An 18,351-nucleotide genomic window follows, 5' to 3' on the forward strand; every position below is an offset into this window, starting at 1 on the left:
TGTCATTTATTTATTACATTCATTGTTTAATTCTTTTTTAATTTTTGTATTTTATGTCTCTCAATTTTTATTGTTGTGAGCTGCCCTGAGTCCTTGGGGAGAAGGGCGGCATATAAATTTAATAAATCCTATTCCTAATCCTACCCCTCCCCACTCTTGCCGGAGGTCCTCAGCAATTGAGCCCGGTGCTCTTTCTCCCCCAGAACCGGGCCTGAATCCTGGCTGGGGGGTCTCCGTCACCCGGGACCCTTTTCCACAACCATCCCTGGAATGGGGAGCTTGGCAACTGGATGAAAGTTGCCCAGGCAGGCGGGATGCAGGGGTGGCTTTTTTAAGGAGGGGGCCAGCCAGGGATTCCTGAAAAAGACGAGGAGGGAACTGGCAGCTGGGGGCCCTGAGACCCTCCCGGCCCCTGCCCACTTCCGGGCTCCATCAGGCACCAACCGATCCCAGACAGCCAGGCAAGAACTCTCCCAGGTCTTAAGATCCCCGATTCCCAGTGCCTGAATCTTGGTAGCTGCACCCGGAATTCCTGGACTTCCTTTTCCAGGGAGAATGTTTGCCAGGAAATCCCTCCTGAGAGGCCCATCCTGAAGCCCAATTCAACTCCGCAGAGTAAATAGAGAATCTGTTTCTCCACGATCTCGGGGCGCCTGAGAGGGATCCCCAAATTCCCAGAGTAGGGGCTTTATCTGCTAGTTGGAAAAATCAACACCCGGAAAGCGCCTCCTGGACCCACCCACCCCTCCCACCCCCCTGCCTTTTTTAGTGGGATGCCGCCATCTTGCCCAGGGGGGGCACGGGGGTGCCAATCGGCTCTGGGGGCAGGGAAGGGGTGCTGAGGCCCAGCAGGTTCCACCCCCTTCGGATCCAGGGAGGGGGACGGGAGGAAAGCATCTGTGCCTGAGTGGGTGGTCCCACCTAAGAGTCGCCCTCCCCCCTTAAGGCCGAGCCCTGCCACGAAGGGGGCTGGGGGGTCTTGAGCTTCGGGCCTCGACCGTCTCCTGGGTGCCCCAAAGAAACAAGGCCAGTCGTGCTAGGCAGAATTTATTGGACCTCCAGGCCCATCAGGAGCAGCAAAACCAGATCCCGGCTGCAGAGAGCATCCATTGAGCGAAGGGGGCAGAGCAGAGATGGCGGCAGGCGGGGGTGGGGTCGGGTGGGGTGGGGGGCTTCTTTGCTTCTCCAGAGTTCACACAGCTGGATCTTCAGGCTATGCCCGGAACTTGCAGACGAAAGATACAGACTTTTCGCAACCTCTATTGAACCAAAAGATGTTATCTGGGCAGCAAAAGAAAAATTTTGATCACTTTTTGCAGAGATTCCCCAAGAGTCCAAGAAGATCTTTTCAGTGGCAAGGCAGGAAAGAGGAAAAAGCCAGATGCCCTGAGACAATGATGGCCTTTCGGAACAAGGTTAAGATGGAACTTATTAGTTGAATGATGGGCTGATGGCCCCGTAATAATTTTCATATAGAGCTCCAGTCTCGTTTTTAATGGATTGTCCCATGGTTGTGTTGTGTTCCCTTCTCTGTACAGAGTGTGGAACTGAGGCAGCTCAGAGATCCAGGAGGTCAAGGAAGGTCACCAGTGGCAAGGGGTTGAGAGAAGGATCCCTTGGGTCTCCATGGAGGGTGTCAAGCCCTGTGGGCTTGCCACTTCAGGGAAGGGAAAGGGAGGGGAATCCCCCTTTGCCTGGGAATCCCTCTGCCTGACCTCCAAGCACGCTGACTGGTCTCTCTAAGGCCACTGAACAGCTGAGGCCCCTGGCTGCATGCTGGACTGCTGGAGACAACGCTGGAGGGGGAAGGCGGAGGCCAGCTAAGCTGGTTTTAGGGAGGGAAGCCGGCTGGTTGGATGGGGGGGTGGAGCTAAGGGGATTGCCTGTATATAAGGCACTGGGAGAAAGTCACTCCCAGTCCTGACTTTATTTGCTGTTAATTGCCGTCAATAAACACTGGTCAGAAAGGTCCTGCCCAGCCAGCTACTTTCTTGACCATCATTTATCATTTGTGGAACCAGGGCTGGTAAGGACTCTGACAGAGGGAAACACACCCTGCTTGACGTAACAAGGTTTGCACCACCACATTGACTTACCTGGCTTGAGTACCATTACTGTACAATAGGGTCTTCGAGTCATGGCTTTGTAGTCGAACCTGGCATTATCACTCCACTCCCAGTGGCAATCCTGGAAAGACAAGGAAGCCCCCTGAGCTGATTGAGGAGCGGGCTCTGGCCGTGCAGGGCCCAGGGACAGAGAGAGAAAAGTTGGCCGAGCTTAAAGGGGCAGAGCAAATGTATCCTCCCTTCTTTCCCACCCCCTCTCTTTTTCTCTCTTTCCTTCCCTCTCTCTCTCTCTCTTTCTCTCTCTCTCTCTCTCTCCTTCCCTCTCTCTCCTCTCTCTCTCCATGAGCCTCACTTGACCCGGAGCAGCTAAGCAGGGTCACACTTGGTGACCGCTTGGGGAGGGGACAGTCAGGAGATCCAGAGGGAAACGAGGAGGAAACGGCCCGGAGGTGTCCGAGGAGTCACCAGCTCAGCTTGCGGCCACTTTGCCCGATGCCCAACGTGGTGACCGCTCCAAACGACACTCATTGGTCTCCGGAAGAGAAACCGCCTCAAAGCCCATCAGTCCCTGCATGGGGGAAGCAGAATTAGAACCCAGGGCTACGGGGGACTCTCGGGAAGAGAAAAGCATCCTGGATATCTTCAGTCGCGTATTCGGATGAGCTACTTCACTCTTGTTGCCGGAAATTCATATTTCTATTCACAAAGTCACCAGGAGCTGATTTCAACTCCAGGCAAACTCCCCTCCTTTGCAGATGATCGAGCTTTTCTCTAGAGCTGAAAATGCAACAGAGCAGGGGACGAAATCCTGCCGGTGACAGAAACGAGGAATTTCTGCATAAAATAAAAAGGGGGGGGAGAGGAAAGAACAGCCCCCCCCCAGGCCAGGCCTCTAAAGCCCCTGAGTGGAAGGCCCAGCAGAGTCTACCCCAGGTTTGGGGGCCATCCAAGGCGCCCTCAAGAGGGAGGAAGGCCTGGAGGCTGAGATGGGGGCCAGGGCAGGATGCGGCCCTTCAGGAGAGCGCTGGGTCCTCCAGGAGGAGGGAAGGATTTGGTGAGGGGGGGGGGAAGAGAGAGAGAGAGACAGGATGGCAGTTCAAGGATTTCTGCTTTGGTTTTCTCGGCCGTTGTCCAAGGCAAGAACGTTGGAGAGAGAGACCTTGGCCTCCCACCAGACGAACCTTAAAAAAAAACCCTCCTGGAAAACTTTTGGTTTTATAGAGCCTTTTTGTTTATTTCTTGTTTGAAAACCAGCGGGATTTTAACTTCTTAAACTTTTTGAAAGTATGGTGGGAATGGACATCTAGTGACATCTAGTGGCAAAACCGAGAACTATATGCAGTCTGTTCTGATCAGAGTAAAACTTGGCTGTATGCCTAGACATTGCTTATATTTTAAATATCTTGGTGTCCTTGGAATTTAAAGTCCTGTGGCTGGGGAAAAAAGACCCTTTTTGGATTGCCCTGTCTTACAGCATGGATTATAATTATAAACAGTGCTTTTTTTGTAAAAGAAAAAGGTGCCGGAACTCACATATATCATACAACCTTGCCTACCCTACAAGGTTTCATCCAAAAAAGGTGCCGGAACTCCGTTCTGAGCATTCAATGAGAAAAAAAAGCCATGATTATAAATAAAAACGATGATTGAAGTCATTGGACTTCTCTGGATTACAAATACCACTTGACCTGGAATCTTTATAAGCTGTTTTGAAAGAGTGAATAACAAGAAACCCCTCTGAACAGAATACTTTGCATTACAAATTGTCGTATTTTTTTCTCTTTTTTTTTCTTTTTGCCCTTCTGCTCTTTTTCACTATTTACTATTTTTATTGTTTACCTTTCCTATTTGTTAGAAGGTTATTGGATTATAAATTTTGACTTACTTGGTGGATTACAATGTATGATTTAAAGATAAAGATGAACTCTCCAAATGTATCTAAAGTTAGGGGAAAAAAAGAATCTTCGGCTTCTACAAGTCCAGACTGTCAGAGAACAATATATACAATGCTTCAACAAGAAAAGATAGCTTCCAAAAGGACACTCAAGCGACCCTACAAGCAATTCGAGAGGCAATCGCTACTCACGTGGCGGTCACATCGAAAAACCATGTGGAGTTGAAAAGTGATTTTGATAAAATGAATAAAAAAATTAACAATACGGATTCTCAATTTGAAAATTTTAAATAGCAAAGAATTCAAAAGATAGAAGATAAATCAACTGAGGCTGACCAGAAACTAGAAGTTTTACAAGATGAAAATCAGAAGTTTATCCAAATAAATGAAGAACTAGAAGACTCGATAGCGGGGATAGAGATGGAAAAAGCTTCATACTTTTTAAGGTTTCAAAATATAATGGAAGATAAGGAAGAGGATCTGCTAGGCTTGATAACTGAATTATTGGCAGATGCATTAGGAACTGGGAAACAGCAAATGGAAGGAGAATTAGACCAGATCTATGGAGTTAACTCAAACTATGCTAGAAGAAATAAAGTCCCCAGGGAAGTGCATGTTAGATTTCTTAACAGATCTAAAGGAGATGAGATTTTGAGAAAAGTAAGAAGTGAACCTTTGAAATACAAAGAAAAAGAAATTGTAGTCCTCAAACTAGGTGGAGTTGCTCTATAAGAAATAACTACATCTCTACAGAAATAGAGCACAACAATAATGAAAACTGTCTTGAATGCATTTGGGTCAATATAAAAGGGGGGGGGAATGACATTGCCATAGGTGTATACTATAAGCCAGGGCTTTTCAACCTTTTCACCCATTGTACCACTTTTAGGATATGGCAACATCCGAGTACCACCAGTCGCCTAGCAAGGTGTCAAAAACCTGATGACAAAAAAAAGGGAAAAATTGATGAAGTACAAGTAGTCCTTGACTTACAACAGTTCGCTTAGTGACTGTTCAAAGTCACAATGGCACTGAAAAAAGTGCCCCCCAAGCCACAGCTGAGCAAGACACCTGCCTGCCCACCCGGCGCTGATCCTGGAGCCTGGTGCTGATCCTGGTGCTTCCGCCGAGCCCTGCAGCTCCAGCCATCTCTCACTCAGGCCTATGTGGTGTTGCCACCGGTTCAGCTCATTCCCCTCCCCTGCTACCACTTTTCTAGGATAGTTGCGTACCACCTGCCAGGTGGCAATGTACCACAGGCGGTAACCGTACCACTGGTTGAAAAGCGCTGCTATAGGCCACCCAACCAAACAGAGGAAATATATGAAATTTTGCTAGTCAGCTAACTAAGGTATGTAGGAAGCACATCACAATAGTAATGGGGGACTTTAATTACCCTGACATCAACTGGGAGACAAACTCTGCACCAAGTGGAAGATCTAACAGATTCCTGACAAACTTAGCAGACAACTTTCTCTCCCAAAAAGTAGATAAGGGAACTAGGGGAATAGCCGTATTGGATCTAATCCTCACTAACAGAGATGAAATGATAGAAGGTGTCGAAGCCACAGGAACCTTGGGGGGAAGTGATCACGCAATATTGGAATTCAACATTATGGAAGCACAAGCAATAGAATACAGCCAAACTAGAGTCTTGGATTTTAAGAGAGCTAATTTCAATAAACTTAGAGAGAGCTTGGGAAGGATTCCATGGATGAGAATCCTCAAGGGGAAAACTACTCAAGAAGCTTGGGAAATTTTGAAAAATGAGATAATAAAAGCCCAGTCTAGCACAATACCAACAAAGAAGAAAAATAACAGGTCTCAAAAGAAACCAGCATGGCTGCATAAAGAACTCTCTGATAAATTGAAAGATAAAAAGTACAAGTATAAAAAGTGGAAAGAGGGGCACATAACTAAGGCAGAATATCAGCAAATAGTCCGAGCCTGCAAAGATGAAGTGAGGAAAGCTAAGGCTCAAAATGAACTAAGGCTTGTGACCAAAGTAAAAAATAACAAAAGAAGCTTCTTTCAACATGTAAAAAACAAGAAAAAAGTTAAGGAAATGATTGGTCCATTAGTGGGGGAAAGAAACAGGAAGAAATGGTAGTAGAAGGAGCAGTCAAACCAAGAGAGGAGGAAGAAATTAAAAACACATATACAGAAGAAGGAGCAAGACCAAGAGATCAGAGACAGTTAAGATTGACTAGAAGATTAAGACCTAGATATAACTGAAAGAGATGGAGGAGAGTGGGATTTTGTCAATGAATATAAATGGACTAAAAGGTAAAGGTTCCCGCACACATGCGTGCTAGTCGTTTCTGACTCTAGGGGCCGATGCTCATCTCTGTTTCAAAGCCGAAGAGCCAGCGCTTGTCCGAGGACGTCTCCGGGTCATGTGGCCGGCACGACTAGACGCCAAAGGCGCACGGAGCGCTGTTACCTTCCCACCGGAGTGGTCCCTATTTTTCTACTTGCATTTTTACGTGCTTTCGAACTGCTAGGTTGGCAGAAGCTGGGACGGGTAACACATGATTACAAAAATTAAAAATGGATATAATTTGTCTTCAAGAAACACACGTTAAGAGACAACATTATAAATTGTTAGAACAACTGAAAATTGGTAAACTTTACTTTGTATTAGCACTTCAAAAGAAAAGAGGAGCAGCTCTATATATTAAAGAAACGATGAATCCCAAATAAATTTACGCGGATGAAGAGGGGAGAATATTAATGGTGGAAATAAATGACAAACAAGCAATTTTATCAAAAACTATATAAACTATTTTTTTTGTAATAATGCCACTTGGGGGGCCCCGAAAGCCCTAATAAGCAGGCATATACATAGAATGAAGGCTATTGCTAAGCACATTGTTTTGTGCTTAGATTGTGAGCCGCCCTGAGTCTTCGGAGAAGGGCGGGATATAAATGTGATTTAAAAAAACAACACAAAAAACCCCCAACCCTAACCCAAATCCCAACCCTAATCCTGACCCACCTTATCCCTAACCCTATAAAAACTAATAACATCTATTTAAAAACCCTCCTGAGAAACAGTAAAAGATTAGCATTAGAGAGGACCTACATTCCATGGATCATTCAGTCCGATCCACACAGAACCGAATTTCAAAACTTTGGAGGCCACCTTTGACACAAAAGCTTCTTCTTCACTGCTGTGGATGGAGGCCAGATGGCTGCCTTTGTGCTGTTGTGTGCAGAATTTCTGGGAGAGACCAACAAGAGAGAAAGACACTTCTTCAGCTGAGAAGCAGATTTGTGTCTATATGGTGTGGGGTGTGTGTGTGTGTGTGTGTGCGTGTCTTTCTGCCTCCGAGAACAGAGCAGGGCTGTGACTGCCTGATCCTGGCCACCCTCAGGATCTCCCTGAGACCCACAGTTGCCCTCCCTGAAGAGGCAGTTTTTGAGCAAAGCCTCTTTCGGCTTCAGGACCCTCAACAGAGGCCCTGGACTGAACCCGGGACCAGCCTTTGGGGCAGGGGGCTCTGCAGACCCCGCTCTCCACCTGCTCCCTCTCCTCTTCCTCCTCCTCCTCCTCCTCCTCCTCCTCCTCCTCCTCCTCCGAGTTTCCAAGAGGAAGGAGCGGAAAAAAGAGTTTGCAGAATCTGGGGGGGGGGGGCAAACGCAGCTCAGCCTTCCAGATTTGGGGAGACCTCCCAGCCAGCTACTGCCCGGATTTTCAGAGCATCCGAGACCTCCAGGCACACTCGGGCCTCACCTCTGCGGGATAACAGCCTCACAGAGAGGGAAGGGGCCTTGGAGGTCTTCTAGTCCACCCCCCTACCTCATTCCGGACAAAGGGCTGTCCAGGAAGGGGGAGGCTGCCTAACTGGACTAGACCCCTCCCTGATCCCCCCCAACGCCTCTCACTTCTCCAGCCTGAAATGGGTTTTGACAGGTCTCTGATCCCTCCGTTGGCGTCTGCCAAAACCTGCTTTCTCCTCCCCCGAAAGGAAGCCCAGAGCCAGCTGGACTAGTGGGGGAGGCACCAGGCTCACAGCCAGGAAGCGGGAGTTCTAGTTCCGCCTGAGGCATGAAAGTCGCCGGGTGAGTTTGGGCCGGTCCCTCCCTCTCAGACCAGTCCACCTCACAGGGTTGTTGTTCTGGGGAAAACAGAAGGACAAAGGCCGATTGTGTGTGCTGGCCACCTTGAGGTTATTTGTAAAAAATAAGCAAAGTGGAATAAAAACAAATTTAAGAAAAGGCCACATTAAGGAAAGGCATTGGGGGAGATGTAGGGCAGGAGGGGAGGAAAACAAGCCAGGAGAGGTGCAAATCCCGGCCCTTCATCGGCCCCAGATGAGGCTGCTGCCCTCCGCCCACCTTCTGCCCAGAGGCAGCGGAGGGTCCGGCATCCGGGGAGCGAGGGGGGGGGGCAGCAAACACGATCCTGGCACCGTTTCCTGCTGGCTCAAAGGGTGGAGAAGGGAAGCTCAAAGGGGCTCAGAGGAAGAGTCCTCGGGATATCTGCATCTCAGAGGTCCCCAAAATCGGGGGCTTTGCTCCCTTTTTGAACCCCCAGGTGAGTCTCCCTCCATCTCCTCGTAGCCAGAGGGGACCTGGGAGCTTTGCAAGGCTCTCCCTACACGTCTCCCCTGCCTGGGCGGGAACTTCCACAGGCACACATGCATGTCTCACCTCGGCATCAGTCCAGTTTTTGAGTGGTTCAATGACCTTATAGCAATGCTGACCAAAGGAGGACCAACCATTGGGACAACAGAAACCAGCTTCAGTTCCTGTGTGGGAAGATAGGAGGCCCAATGAGAAGAGAGGAGGAGGAAGAGCAAGGAGGAGGAGGGGGAAGAGGAGGAGGGGGAGGAGAAAGGAGGAAAGGAGGAGGAGGATGTTAGATGATTAGTGCCAGCCATGGCAGTTCCCCAAAAAGGTCATCAGATGGGAGCAAAGAGGCTTCTTTGCTTCCACTGATGAGCCAAGGGTCTCAGACCCGACAGCCCCATTGGCGAGAGTGTTTTATGGTCAGGGAGGGACCAAGACCCCCCATAAATACCTCTGCACGAGGGGCTGCTCTTTGTTCCAGTTCCTCTTCCAGTTCTACCTCTACTCCTAGCTCCTAGTTCTTCTTCTGTTTTAGTTATGTAATGCTAGCTTGCTTTTATTTTATTTCTCTCTCACATGCAGGCATGAATGCTTTCATGCCAAGTATTTCTTTCTCTTTGATCTATCATTGAATAAAGCTAATATGATTGCATCTCTGCGTGATGCTTTTACTTGGAAGCACCTTTAACGATCCATCATCCTCGTGAGATCACCTCACAGAGGAGAACTGGGTCTGCGGACCACTCTTAACCTGCTGTGTTGCAAAGATCTTTGATGACAATAAATTGCAACTGACTTGCAGCTTCCTTTGCAGATCGTCCAAACCTCGGTTAGAGCTAACCTTGGTTAATTCCCTGGAAGCTGCATGTCTGCTTTGACTCTGTCCACGTTGGTTGCTTTTTTCATTCAGTGAACGTGCAAAGGTGGAAATTGGGTTCCTTCACGAATAGATTAACCTTTGCAGACCTGCCTGGGCCTCAGGTCCCCAACTAAGCCAATTTGGCCTAGTGGTTAGAGCACCTGGCTAGAAAGCGGGAGTCCAGGAGTTCTAGTCCCGCTTTAGCCCTGGAGGTTAGCTGGGTGACTTTGGGCCAATCACAAGGAGACGGGGAGTTCTAGTCCTGCCTTAGTCACGAAAGCAGGGTGACTTTCTGTCAATCACTCTCTGCTTAATGCACCTCACAGGGTTGTTGTTGTGGGAAAACTGAAGGAGGAAAGAATATCAGCTATGTTCGCTGCCTTGAGCTATTGGTAATAACAATAATAATAATAATAATAATAATAATAATAATAATAATAATAATAATAATAATAATAATAATAATAATAATAATAATAATAATAAATAATAATAAGTTGGAAGGGACCTTGGAGGTCATCTAGTCCAACCCCTTCCTCAGGCAGGAAACCCTATACCATTTCAGACAAATGGCTGTCCACTCTCCTCTTAAAAACTTCCAGTGTTGGAGCATTCACCACCTCTGGAGGCAGGTTGTTCCACTGGTTAGTTGTTATAACTGTCAAGAAGTTTCTCCTTAGTTCCAGGTTGCTTCTCTCCTTGACTAGTTTCCATCTGTTGCTTCTTGTCCTGCTTTCAGGTGCTTTGGAGAATAGCTTGACTCCCTCTTCTTTGGGGCAGCCCCTGAGATATTGGAACACTGCTATCATGTCCCCCCTCGTCCTTCTCTTCGTTAAACTACACATACCCAATTCCAGCAACCGTTCCTTATATCTTTTAGCCTCCAGTCCCCCAATCATCTTTGTTGCTCTTCTCTGTACTCTTTCTAGAGTCTTGACATCTTTTTTACATCGTGGTGACAGGATACACAGGAATAAATAATAAATAAATAAATAAAAACCGTGAAGCTTCTTGACCAATTAAGAGTTAGCAAGAATTATCCCCACTTTGGATGCAACCTATGCAGACTACTGCAATGTCCTTGATGTGGGGCCACCCTTGAAAGCCTCCTAAATTTGCAATTTCTGCGGAAGGAAGCAGCCAGGCTGTTGACCAGTGCAAAGGAAGGGGGATCCGGTGGGTCCGTCCTAAGGGATCTCCTCTCGCCTCCTGGGTTCCCCTAAACAACTACAGGGGTTCAGTGGCAGATTTCCAGTGGGGCTGCCCCCCTGGTCCCCCCTCCCAAGAAGGGCCCCTCTGAAGATGCCCCCAGCAGGGGCTCAGCTCTTCAGCAGATGGGGAAAGGTCTTCAGACCCGCTGTGTGGCCACCATGGAGAGAAATCCCTAGCAAGAGGTGGGGGAGGGGCACTCTACTTTTAATTCATCAATGCAAGCTTTTCCCCCAAGGGTTGAACTTCATTCTTAATTAATTAATTCTGCATTTCAGGGGTGCTAATTTCACTTTGGTTTTGCATCGTTGCTCACAGTCCTGAGTCTTGGGGCAGAGAGAGAAGCTGGGATCCGAAGGGCAGAATGAGCCAAACAGGAATAAAAGAAACTTTGGGGAGAGGATTCGGGGGGGGGTCAAATCAGGAAGGGGTTGGAGATGTGAGAGCTTTGGCCTCTCCGGACACGAGAGACCCTGCTCGAACTCACCGCTCAGGGAGAGGAACATGACCAGCAAGCCGAAGCTGACGGAGATGAATCGCCCCATGGTCTTCCTTCCTTCCCTGCAGAGAGAACTGGGGGGGGGAGAGAGGAAAGTAGGTCATGCAGCAGCCTTGAGGGGGTGGGGGGATCACAGTGAATCCTGCATTGCTCTGTAAAGGAGAGAGAGAGGGGGGGGCAATAGGGATCTTATGCAGGGGCCTCACCTGTCAGGTGCCCACAGGTGGGAGAGCCGCACTCACCTGTCCCTCAACCTCCACGGGTAGCAACTCTGCTCAGAGGCAACTCCAGGCTTTCCTCCTGCGAGGGGAATGGAGGCATTTATAGGCAAGGAAAGGGGGGGATTTCTGTGGGGGGGACAGTGGGAGAAAAGGCTCTGTGTGAGAAGGGATTTTTGTGCCTAGGGATCAGGAAGTAGCTTGTTTGCACAAAAGAAGTTGACGGATATACTCTCTGCCAGGACGGATGTCACGGAGGGATTCTTGCAGTTTGAACTGTTCCCTGAGGTCATCCAGTCCAGCCCCTGCTCAGTGCAGCAATCCAAAGGAAAGCACCCCAGATACGTGGCTGATTAGCCCCCACTCCTCCGGGTATCCAGACAAGGGGATCCCCCCCACACCTCCTCTGGGTCTTGGGGCTGCTGTTGACAGGCTGACTTTCCCTTTTTCTGAGCGAGATTTTTCTGACTCTCCTAGAGAACCTGCAGGAATGAACGGATCCCTGAGCTGGGTGTTTCGTTGCAGACGTTTCCTGACCCAACTAGAGAACATCATCACTGCTAGAAGAGAGTGAGTTTCTGGAGAGGAGGGGGAGGAGGAAGACTCATTGGGCTGCTACCTGCCATGCTTCAGTCCTGCCTCCCCCCCCTCCCCCAGGTTGGAAAAATCTCTTCCTGGATTTTGCCCCTGGATGGCACAGCTTGAACCGTTTTCTGCCCAAGTCAGCAAAGGAGCCATATTTGAGCTGGGGAATCCTGTGGGGAAAAGCCCGCAGCCCCACATCAGACACAGAGCCAAGTGGGGGGGACACTTTCCACCCTCAACCTGCAACCAGATGTGTGCAACCTCCTCCCCCATTGCTGCTTTGCAACTGAGCAGAATCACCCGTTCACCACTGGTTGCCTTGCACTACACCTCCCATGTTCCTTGGCCCTCCTTTTGCTTGGCTAAATGTCTGTGGTATATAGACATTTATATACCGTGGAAGAATATAAATCCTTTCATTCCCCACCATCCTGCCAGAGCTGAAGCTTCTTGGACAAGAAGCAAAACTTTGTCAAAGAAAAACAAGAAAGTCCAGTTGCCTCCTGGAAAAGAGATTTGAGTTTTGTTTTGGCAATTTGGGGGGGAGGTGGCTGCTCTAGGGAAACCCAGCCATGGGGTTGACCCTCTGGGTGTTTGGGGGGGGAGGGAGCAGGCTGGGCCTCTGGGAACCAGGCTCAGCGGTCCACAGGTGCTTCCTCAGCGTTGGCCCTTTAGGCGGCCTGGACTTCACCTCCCAGAATCCCCCAGTCTCGGCCTTGTCCCAGTCCAGGCAGCAGCCCTGAACTGAAGGGACCCCCGGCTTCTGCCCGGGGCCAGGAGGTGGGGGGGGGAGCCTTGAAAGGGGTTTGGCAAGACTCACAAAGGAGCAATTCTTGCCTCGGCACCAGGAAGGGAGCTGCTGTTGTTCACAAAACAAGGATGAGCAAGCTTGGATTCCGTACAAGCCGGATTCGGGTTTGGCCTCATCCCGGTGAGGGAAGTCAGTTCCCCAGAGAAGGAAATATTAAAAAGGGCAGAAAAACATATTTCCTCAAAAGATATTGAAGAACCAGGAAAGCATGCCCTGTTTTCTTAATAGTTTTCTTCCCCCAAGAAGAAAACCAGTTCTATAGACATGCAAATGTAAACCATCAAGAAAGTTGGAGCTGGAAGCTTAGGAAGATAAGACTTAAAATCTACATACGCCAGCCCCAGGAAAGCAGGATACTTTTGGACATAATAGGATTGACCCACAACCATCAAGAATACCAGGAAGGCACACCCAGACTCGAGTCAAAATACGTGACACAGGAAATACAAAGCCTGACATAGGAAATAACTCCAAACAAAAGACTCCAGAGGGTATAAAAACCCACTCCCTACATGTGCTCAGTCCTTTTTTTTGCTGGAACCATCTCTCTGTCTGGCTTTCCTCTGCAATAAACTGTAACCTTCTTCCTAACGTGATTTTTGTGTTTTCCTTAACAGATAAGCTAGCCACCTACCTGGCTTATTAGCATTGTAGAAGGTATTATGTTTAGCATATCGTAAATTAGTTGCCACTTGATCTGCCATCAGCATGTTAAACTGCCCTCTTAACAAATTAATTGCTTCTTTCACCCTCTTGTTAGATGGGTTCAAAATAAAAGCCCTCTCATCTTCATTTCCTCCTCTAGCTCCTTATGCTTATATTCCAATCTACGTCTATGTTTATTATTCAAATATATTAAAACTCCTCTTGGTGGAGCAGTGGGCTAATGCCTCCTTAAATAACCCCAGCTGCCTGCAATTAGTGCAGGTTCGCATCCCACCAGGCTCAAGGTTGACTCAGCCTTCCATCCTTCCGAGGTAGGTAAAATGAGGACCCAGATTGTTGGGGGCAATTAAGCTGACTTTGTAATAATGCCGCTTGGGGGGGGGGGCGAAAGCCCTAATAAGCAGGCATATACATAGAATGAAGGCTACTGCTAAGCTTGTAAGCCGCCCTGAGTCTTCGGAGAAGGGCGGGATATAAATGGAATTAAAATAAAATAAATAAATAAAAAATAAGCTTTACTTGCGTCCCAGACCATTTCGATTGGAGTACCCTTATGCATATTTATAGTATAAAATTCTTTCATTTGTTTTTTACATTCTTCCACATTTTCCTCATATCTAAACAAATTTTCATTTAACCTCCAGGATCTCCTATCTCCATTCCCCTGGTCCAATTCCATCCATACTGGACTGTGATCAGATAAAGTTCTTGGACATATCTTAATCTTCTTAACCCTAGAAAAAAAAATCATTAGTAGTTAGTACAAAATCAATTCTAGAAAAAGATTGATGTCTATCAGAAAAAAAGTAAAATCCCTTTCTTCCACGTTTTGTTCTCTCCAGACATCTCTCAGTTCCAAATCGTCTTTCATATCAAAAATGGATTTAGGCAATCTAGCATGGTTTGGAGTACTTTTAAAAGATCCTTTTTTATCTTTTTGTGTGTCCAACACTCCATTCCACTCCCATTAAAATACACGATTTATAATCCCATTGAATTATTTTATTATGAAGAAGTTTGTAAAATTCTCCTTGCTGTTGATTAGGTGCATATATTCCAATTAAAAGTATTTTCTTCCCTTCTATTAAAAGTTCAATTATAATATATCTTCCTTGTTTATCTGCTTCAATTAGGTTAGCTGTTAAGTCCTTCTTCACATAAATAACTACTACATTTTTTTGTCTGGAGCAGATGCAGTAAATTGTATACCCAATCTGGAATTTGTCAAATATTTTTGATCTGATACACGAATATGCGTTTCCTGCAGACATATAACATCATTTTTAATTGTTTTAGATACTGAAATATTTTCTTTCACTTTTGCGGAGAATTTAGGCCATTAACATTCCATGTTAGAAACTTTGTCACCATCTTTTGCAACTTGAAGCTTTCAGAGCGTATCTTGTTAGGTCCATATGCACCTGCCTCTTTGGTCTCGCTCCTCCCACTGCTTCATTATTAGTAGATTCTTGAGCTGTGATTATAGGATACTGTTTCTGTTCTTGTTGTTGTTCCTTTCATCTGGTTGCAGCCCATGTCATTCTTTGACCCCTTGGTTCTTCTAATAATGCCAGGGGTTGTGCAGTTTCCAGAGTTTGCTGTACATCTTTTACAATCAGCGAGGTGATTTCTTCACCTTGCTGTATACCTTCCGTTTGTGCCTGTCACGCTCCTTCTTCCTTTCCTCTTTTGAATTCTGGGGGTGGCGATGAACCTGCTTTCAGTACATTACAATAAAAATCTCGTGCCTTCAGAACTGTATTAAGACGATATCTTGTACCTACATAATTCACCACTATCCCCGTTGGTATTTCCCACCTGAACTGGAGCTGTCATTTTTTAAATTCATCTGCCAAGAAAACAAACTCTTTCCTTTTTCTTAAAATTCTTGGTGGAATTTCTTTCAAAATCAACACCTCTTGATCAGCCACTTTAAATCTGTTATGATAAAAAGCTTGGATAATTGCATTTCTGATCGTTCTTTTTGTAAAATAAACAATCACATCTCTTGGTAAATTTCTTTGTCTAGCAATCCAGGAGTTGACACGAAATATTTTATCTATTTCCATTATAAAATCTTCAACTCGCCATCCCAATATAGGTGCCACAGCCTTTGCAAATATCTCTTCCAGGTTTTCTTGTGGGTTTTCTTTCAGACCCCTTATCCTCAAAGCAAACTCCATGTCTCTATATTGTATCATTACCACCTCATCATCAATCTTATCCATTTTATTCTCAGCTTTGCACATTTTAGCTTCCAGTATCAAATTACTTTTGTTAACTTCTTCCACGCGTTCATCCAAACACTCAATACAACCTGCCAACCCCTGAAATGCCAATAAAATATCCTCTCTTATTTCCTTATTTTTCTCATTAATGAGCTCCGCCATTTGCTCAGATGGAAGTTTTAAAGCCTCTTTTAAGTCTTTTAATGTTAATGTTGGTGGAGGTGCTGCGGGGGGTGGCATCAAGGTCTGAAGTGCAGATTGTTGTTGAACTGGTGATGCCCCCATGCTTCTGGAAACGGGAGCTCTAGGCGGTTTAGAAGCCATTTTAACACCCATTAACTTTCGTTTCTCACTTTCACTTTTCCACCCAGTCCTTATATGAAAGTCATGATTTAGCTTAGAAACCCAGGTTGCAACTTTGTTGTTGTTGTTGTTTGTTGCGAAGTCGTGTCCGACCTATCGCGACCCTATGGACAACGTTCCTCCAGGCCTTCCTGTCCTCTACCATCTTCTGGAGTCCATTTAAGCTCACGCCTACTGCTTCAGTGACTCCATCCAGCCACCTCATTCTCTGTCGTCCCCTTCTTCTATTGCCCTCAATCTTTCCCAGCATTAGGCTCTTCTCCAGTGAGTCCTTCCTTCTCATTAGGTGGCCAAAGTATTTGAGTTTTAGCTTCAGGATCTGGCCTTCTAAAGAGCAGTCAGGGTTGATATCCTCTAGGACTGACCGGTTTGATCGCCTTGCAGTCCAAGGAACTCGCAGGAGTCTTCTCCAGCACCACAGTTCAAAGGCTTCAATTCTTTGGAGCTCAGCCTTTCTTATGGTCCAGCTTTCACTGCCATACATTGCAACTGGGAAGACCATAGCCTTGACTATACGCACTTTTGTTGGCAGGGTGATGTCTCTGCTTTTTAGTGTGCTGTCTAGATTTGCCATTGCTTTCCTCCCAAGGAGCAAGCGTCTTTTAATTTCTTGGCTACAGTCCCCATCTGCAGTGATCTTGGAGCCCAGGAAAATAAAATCTGTCACTACCTCCATTTCTTCCCCATCTATTTGCCAGGAATTGAGAGGGCCGGATGCCATGATCTTGGTTTTCTTAATGTTTAGTTTCAAACCAAGTTTTGCACTCTCCTTCTTCACTCGCAACAAGAGGCTCTTTAGTTCCTCTTCACTTTCTGCCATTAGAGTGGTATCATCTGCATATCTTAGGTTGTTGATGTTTCTTCCGGCAATCTTAATTCCAACTTTTGATTCATCTAGCCCTGCCTTTCTCATTATGTGCTCTCCATATAAGTTAAATAGGCAAGGCGACAGTATACAGCCTTGCCGGACTCCTTTCCCAATTTTGAACCAATCAGTGGTTCCGTGTCCAGTTCTCATTGTTGCTTCTTGGCCCGCATATAGGTTTCTCAAGAGACAAATAAGATGGTCTGGTATGCCCATCTCTTTAAGGACTTGCCACAGTTTGTTATGATCCACACAATCAAAGGCTTTAGCATAGTCAATGAAGCAGAAGTAGATGTTTTTCTGGAACTCCCTAGCTTTCTCCATGATCCAGCGTATGTTGGCAATTTGATCTGTAGTTCCTCTGCCTCTTCGAAATCCTGCCTGTACTTCTGGTAGTTCTCGATCCACATACTGCTGGAGTCTAGCTTGTAGAATTTTAAGCATAACTTTACTAGCATGAGAAATGAGTGCAATGGTGCGATAGTTTGAACATTCTTTGGCACTGCCTTTCTTTGGAATTGGAATGTAAACTGATCTTTTCCAATCCTGTGGCCACTGTTGAGTTTTCCAAATTTGCTGGCAAATTGAGTGTAGCACTTTTACTGCATCGTCTTTTAAGATTTTGAATAGCTCAGCTGGAATACTGTCACCTCCACTAGCTTTGTTGTTGCTCAGCTTTTCTAAGGCCCACTTCACTTCACATTCTAGGATGTCTGGCTCGAGGTCAGTGACCACCTCATTGTGATTATCAGGGACGTTAAGCTCATTCTTGTATAGTTCTTCTGTGTAATTTTGCCACCTCTTCTTAATCTCTTCCGCCTCTGTTAGGTCCCTGCCATTTTGGTCCTTTATCATGCCCATTTTTGCATGAAATGTTCCTTTCATCTCTCCAATTTTCTTGAAAAGATCTCTGGTCCTCCCTATTCTATTGTTTTCTTCTATTTCTTTGCACTGTTCATTTAAGAAGGCATTCTTATCTCTTCTAGCTAGTCTCTGGAATTCTGCATTCAATTGGGCGTATCTTTCTTTTTCTCCCTTGCCTTTCACTTCCCTCCTTTCCTCAGCTATTTGCAAAGCTTCCTCAGACAGCCATTTTGCTTTCTTGCATTTCCTTTTCTTTGGGATGGTTTTGGTTGCTACCTCTTGTACAATGTTGCGAACCTCTGTCCATAGTTCTTCAGGCACTCTGTCTATCAGATCTAATTCCTTAAATCTATTTGTCACCTCTACTGTATATTGAACAGGGATATGATTTAATTCATACCTGACTGGCCTAGCGCTTTTCCCTACTTTCTTTAATTTAAGCCTAAACTTTGCAACAAGAAGCTCATGGTCTGAGCCACAGTCAGCTCCTGGTCTTGTTTTTACTGACTGTATAGAGCTTCTCCATCTTTGGCTGCAGAGCATATAGTCAATCTGATTTCTGTGTTGACCGTCTGGTGATGTCCATGTGTAAAGCCGTCTCTTGGGTTGTTGGAAAAGAGTGTTTGCTATGACCATCGTATTCTCTTGA

The 18,351-nt window shown here is 46.3% G+C and overlaps 3 protein-coding genes across 3 annotated transcripts in view; 1 reads left to right on the plus strand and 2 right to left on the minus strand.

The window, feature by feature from the left end:
- LOC308670189 (snaclec coagulation factor X-activating enzyme light chain 1) overlaps positions 1-11,349 on the minus strand; it is a 38,611-nt gene extending 27,262 nt beyond the window's left edge. The window contains exon 1 of the mRNA XM_081331500.1: positions 11,309-11,349. The gene's annotated coding sequence lies outside the window, so the exon portion shown is untranslated. The remainder of the gene's footprint in view (positions 1-11,308) is intronic.
- The window catches only part of LOC308670183 (snaclec coagulation factor X-activating enzyme light chain 2-like), a 43,573-nt gene that overhangs the window by 12,179 nt on the left and 13,043 nt on the right, over positions 1-18,351 (plus strand). The gene's annotated exons all lie outside the window — the stretch shown is intronic.
- On the minus strand, positions 1,035-11,507 carry LOC308670186 (snaclec EMS16 subunit beta-like). Its single transcript, XM_081331494.1, has 6 exons — positions 11,345-11,507; positions 11,091-11,176; positions 8,617-8,714; positions 7,046-7,183; positions 2,097-2,187; positions 1,035-1,281 (listed from the first exon to the last, which is right to left on the minus strand). The coding sequence occupies exons 2-6, from the start codon at positions 11,146-11,148 to the stop codon at positions 1,214-1,216; spliced, it is 453 nt and encodes a 150-aa protein (XP_081187620.1). The 5' UTR covers positions 11,149-11,176; positions 11,345-11,507; the 3' UTR covers positions 1,035-1,213.

The sequence above is a fragment of the Vipera berus genome (assembly GCF_964194415.1).
Source record: "Vipera berus genome assembly, chromosome: 6".
Lineage (NCBI taxonomy): Eukaryota > Metazoa > Chordata > Lepidosauria > Squamata > Viperidae > Vipera > Vipera berus.

Excerpts from the sequence above, each read along its gene's own strand:
- LOC308670186 (XM_081331494.1), bottom strand. The coding sequence starts at position 11,148 with ATGGGGCGATTCATCTCCGTCAGCTTCGGCTTGCTGGTCATGTTCCTC. Across the intron at positions 7,184-8,616 it reads AAAACTGGACTGATGCCGAG|AAATTCTGCACACAACAGCA; the intron begins GTGAGACATGCA and ends GGTCTCTCCCAG. Across the intron at positions 2,188-7,045 it reads GACTGAATGATCCATGGAAT|GATTGCCACTGGGAGTGGAG; the intron begins GTAGGTCCTCTC and ends TTGTCTTTCCAG.